This window comes from Oratosquilla oratoria, chromosome 5 (assembly GCF_046742065.1).
Source record: "Oratosquilla oratoria isolate Oo_2021 chromosome 5, ASM4674206v1, whole genome shotgun sequence".
NCBI classification, from domain to species: Eukaryota; Metazoa; Arthropoda; class Malacostraca; order Stomatopoda; family Squillidae; genus Oratosquilla; species Oratosquilla oratoria.
In genome coordinates, this window is record NC_134781.1 from 25583392 (window position 1) to 25587724 (window position 4333).

At 42.9% G+C, this 4333-nt stretch overlaps 1 protein-coding gene across 1 annotated transcript; it reads right to left on the reverse strand.

The window, feature by feature from the left end:
- Positions 1–854: 854 nt before the first annotated feature.
- LOC143025692 (2-hydroxy-1,4-benzoquinone reductase-like) lies at positions 855–4019 on the reverse strand. The gene is made up of 4 exons (XM_076185692.1): positions 3899–4019; positions 2914–3153; positions 1305–1399; positions 855–992 (listed from the first exon to the last, which is right to left on the reverse strand). The coding sequence occupies exons 1-4, from the start codon at positions 4017–4019 to the stop codon at positions 855–857; spliced, it is 594 nt and encodes a 197-aa protein (XP_076041807.1).
- Between the last annotated feature and the right edge of the window lie 314 nt (positions 4020–4333).

The following is a 4333-nucleotide window of genomic DNA, read 5'->3' on the forward strand; positions in this document are numbered from 1 at the left end:
TGATGATAAATAAGAAAAAAATCTGGTGTTAACCATTTTTGTTTTCAAAAGAACACAATGATTTCCTATATTAGTCGAGACTGCTTTGATCATAAGCGCCCATAGATGTCATAGGTGTACACCTCTTAGCTGAACAGAGTCGTCGTTTGGCGTTATCAAGAATAAAACTTTTAATAGAACATTAAGCCTTGACGAACTTTGTTCACTGTTACGAAAAGGGGCTATTTCATGTGTGGTGGCCCAATGCTATGAGAACACCATTAATAAACTGAACTCGACTCTTTTCAGCGTTAACCACGAATGTTCAAAAGACTAGCAACAGTACAACCGGAAGTACTGTATCACCTTGCAGCGTTTACGATTAACTTGCAACATCACAGGAAAAGCACAGAAGGCGGCGGATTTTTGCGTCGCTTTGAATCGCACTGGCCTTAATGCGACTAACTGGAATTCGCGTTTTGACTAGAGCGCTTGCCTGGAAATATAATGACTGACCCGAAAAAAGTCAGTTTAAACCAAGTCAGTTTTTCTAGTTTTAGCTTTTGATGTGTTTCATTTATATCGCACTTGGCACGTTTTCTGTAACTACTACTGTTTGAATGGCGTATCTCTTGAAATCGCTTGAATCTTTTACGTGACATTGCATCACATATGTAAACCTAAAGCAACATTTAGATGATCCTTCAAGAAAAAATATAGTATTCGAAGGAGATGCGAAACTTCGCAATCTGCTAGTTCGCGAACTTTTACTTCGGGGACTTGATTCATAAATTAAAACATAGAACCGCGTGTGTTTCTTTTGTCTTCAGCTTCGGTGAGGAGGTGGGGGTGGCTTGTTTGGGGCGATGAGTCTATTAGTTCGGGACGCCCTCCCTCTCCATCTTGGTCTTGATGGCGGAGGCGTACCAAGTCAGCTCTTTGCACATGATGTCGACGTTCTTCTGCACGAGTTCGTCCGTGCAATGTCCGTTTCCGTTGAACTTGCCTTGGATCTGAAAGCGGGCACAAGATCAGGCTGTCACTCATGGAGGGCTCTATTGTAATGAATATGTATCATTAGCATATATCATATTGATACATATTATATGATAACGTATCTACAGGATCTGAACGTTAAAACTTGTGGATTGTGACTGAAGAGGTACTGGATAATCTTCTTCCGGGTCAGGAAAGTGATTCCAAGTAAGATCAAAAGGAGCATTGTGCAAGAACAGTTCATGCTGTCGGAACACTGCCGAACTCTGTCGGAATCAAACTACCGGTTAGCATAGAAGGTGATGGAGAAAGTCTCTTTTCGTTCTTACCTCTGGCACGATGACAACATGGGGAAGAGAGACGATGCCGAGTTCGCTGAGCATGGGCCTCGCGAAGGCTGCGGATCGAACACCGCCGAAGGGACCTGAGGAGGAGGAGGAGGGGAACATGTCTTGTTAGAGAAGAGACAATCATCTGGAGACTGACTGATTCACGTTGAAGCTGGTCAAGCCCAAGAAGAAGAAGAAGAAGAAAAGAAAAAAAAAGAAAAGAGGAAGTAGAAGAAGAAGAAGAAGTCGTAGTAGAAGATGATGAGGATGAAGAGGAAGAGGAAGTAGTAATAGATGATAATGATGATGAAGAAGAAAGAGAAGAAGACGTACCTATCATGTCATCAAATAATTTAAAAAATCAAATTTTGTTGGTTTAGCTTGTTTGTGTGTTTATTTATTTTGGCTAAGGCTTGCAAGTTTACTTTTTTTTTAACGAGAGCCAGAGTTCAAGGCCTCGGTCATCTCAGATCTTTGCTGTTTCTGGAGTGACATTTCACGGGCTGTCTGTTTTCCCTATTTCTTATGTTTTTCTCATATGCAGAAATTGTAAGGAGTTTAAGTAACTCAGCTGACCACCATCCTGAATATAATCTGTATTTCTTCCTTTATCACACTGGGATATTTTCCCTCCAACTGTTGGAGCAGACTTACCGTCCGCAACTCTTGGGAAGGAATCTGATATGCCGAAAGAAAATAATTTTCCTCCAGCATATCGAATGATATCCTATGTATTTTTGTTGAGAAAACAAGATAGTTTGTCATAGTGATTTTACGGCGGAAAAGTGGGCTGGAGGTGGGTAGTACCGCCGATTAATTGGAGGTTGAAGAAAAAATAGCACAGTGTGAAAACGTCTTTAGACCACGAGGACCCTGACTTCTTATCCAAGACCCCCCCTCCCCCAAAGCCCTGCTCCTGTGGGGCCTTCACATTGACCTCGAAGAAGCTGCAGATAAGAAGTCACTGGCTTTTTTTTTTTTTTTACGGTTTCCGTAAGGGTTCGTTTGTGATACCAGCTCGTTATCTCTCTCTATATATCACATAATTATGTACGGTGTTATCTCTTCCCAGCGCTTCTCTCGAGCGGTTGTTAACCCCCAATTTCCCATGAACCTCTTGACAAGGTTTGTACCACCAGAGATTGAGGGGGTAGATACTGATTTAGATTAACCACTGAACAAAACAAATACATGCACAATCAGTCTTGGTGCAAAGGTTGCAGTTAAACCAGACCTCCCCAAAAAAAGTGGATCGACACAAAAGAATACTAATAGAAATAGAATATTACTATTAATGTTATCATAGTGATGAGGAGGTTTTGTTTTGTTTAATTACACATAGTGTAATTAAAGGGAGAACTATAATCTTCTCAGTACTTAGGAAATCAAAAGGTCTTAATCCGGGCTCTGGGTAAATATGTGTTCTATATCTAGACCTACATTACCACGAAATAAAAAGGAACCTTGCATTCAGTCATGCTAATTACTCACACCTTTATTACACTTCCGATCAGAGAAAAGGTTATAGAGTATATATATATCTGCCAAGGGGCACCGAGAACCCCTGTGCCCAACTGCGCACATGACTGAAGGCCGTTTGGCAACTTACCCATGGAGTAGCAGGCCAAGGAAGCTGTTTTGTGCTTGTACGACGCCGGTGGGAACTGGTCGAGGAGCCCCGTGAGGGCAGGCGGGATGCTGCAGTTGTACTCGGGCGTGACGAGGACGAGAGCGTGGGCGTTCTTGATCTTCTCGTTAGTGACGGTCATCCATTCCGGAATGGTGGCCGGATCCTCCCGGAAGTGGAGTGGCTGGCGCACGAATCCGTCGCCCCCGACCAACACCGGGTCTGCGAGGAAGAAGAATGAAGAAAAAAATAATTATCACGACAGTGGCAATATCAACAGAAAGTTATAAAGATAGCCTTACTGTATACCTCTCTACCAGTGCTGATATTTATAAACGATATACCCGTTAAGCAGTTTGGAAAAAATGTCACGCTAGCAGTAATCTCATCAGGAAATCATAGAAGTGATCTTGAACCCAAAATTTATTCACAGTCGTTGAAAGGGCCTGAACCTGGTGTTCTAGCAGCGCTCATCATAGCTTATCGCGCCAGACGGACAGTCATTCAAGTGTTCATTAGTTAATGTTGACTAGGTCGGTGTTCGCTAGATCGGGTGAAATTGGACATGAGTGAACAGATTCATAGACGCTTCCCCCAGTAAGCAAAGAGGGAAAATAGCCATCACGTCAGAGGTAATATCAACAGTAAATCATAAAGGTAGGATCCTAAGGTTCGCGGTAATACAATTTATAGTGCCACAGTCCTTAGTGATTCAGATTGCTGGATCCACTCATTAAAATTTTCCATTATATTGATGTTATAATGTATTATGTTCAGCGCACTTACGCGGATACACTTGATAACATCGGGGGACCAGCCTCCTGAACAAATGTTAAGAAATATTAGTGTACATCTAATAGCAATAGAGGCAGTAAATGGAATATACAGAATTAGTTGCTTCCCCCCATTCTTACAGCACTACTAAATCTCCACTGGTTGCTGAGTCCCACCCCCGCGTCCTTCTTACCGATCAATTCAACGCTGTGTCCTTCCTCCTTCAGCTTCTGCACCACGAACTTGGCTAGTTGCTCCCCCATGCGGCCCTCCCGAGCAGAGCCCATGATGACGAGAACGCTCAATCCAGGCATCGTCCTTTGTCCAAGGTGGAGTCTCCTCGCAGCGCTTCCACTGACGACGGCACGAACACCGAGTCTTCTTCATATAAGCTTGATGACGTCACTGTGGCTGTGCTTGGCCAGGTTGCCAGATGCGGAGGGATGAGGACTTTTTCAAGTTCACAAGGTCAAGGACAGATGCTAATTGCAAGTTTGGTGTCACTATTTTGGCGCGAAAATTGACCCACCAGGCTTGAGAGTCTAATTGAACGTTACTATATATTTAGGATACACCAAAAGACCAGTAAGAAATATTTACTATATACATAATTGGTAAATTATAGGAC

What these genes read in the sequence shown, in the direction of transcription:
- LOC143025692 (XM_076185692.1), bottom strand. Translation starts at nt 4,019, where the DNA reads ATGCCTGGATTGAGCGTTCTCGTCATCATGGGCTCTGCTCGGGAGGGC. An exon ending in ACACAGCGTTGAATTGATCG is followed by an intron (nt 3,154 to 3,898) that starts GTAAGAAGGACG and finishes TCTTCCTCGCAG; the next exon opens with ACCCGGTGTTGGTCGGGGGC. An exon ending in CTTGGCCTGCTACTCCATGG is followed by an intron (nt 1,400 to 2,913) that starts GTAAGTTGCCAA and finishes CCTCCTCCTCAG; the next exon opens with GTCCCTTCGGCGGTGTTCGA.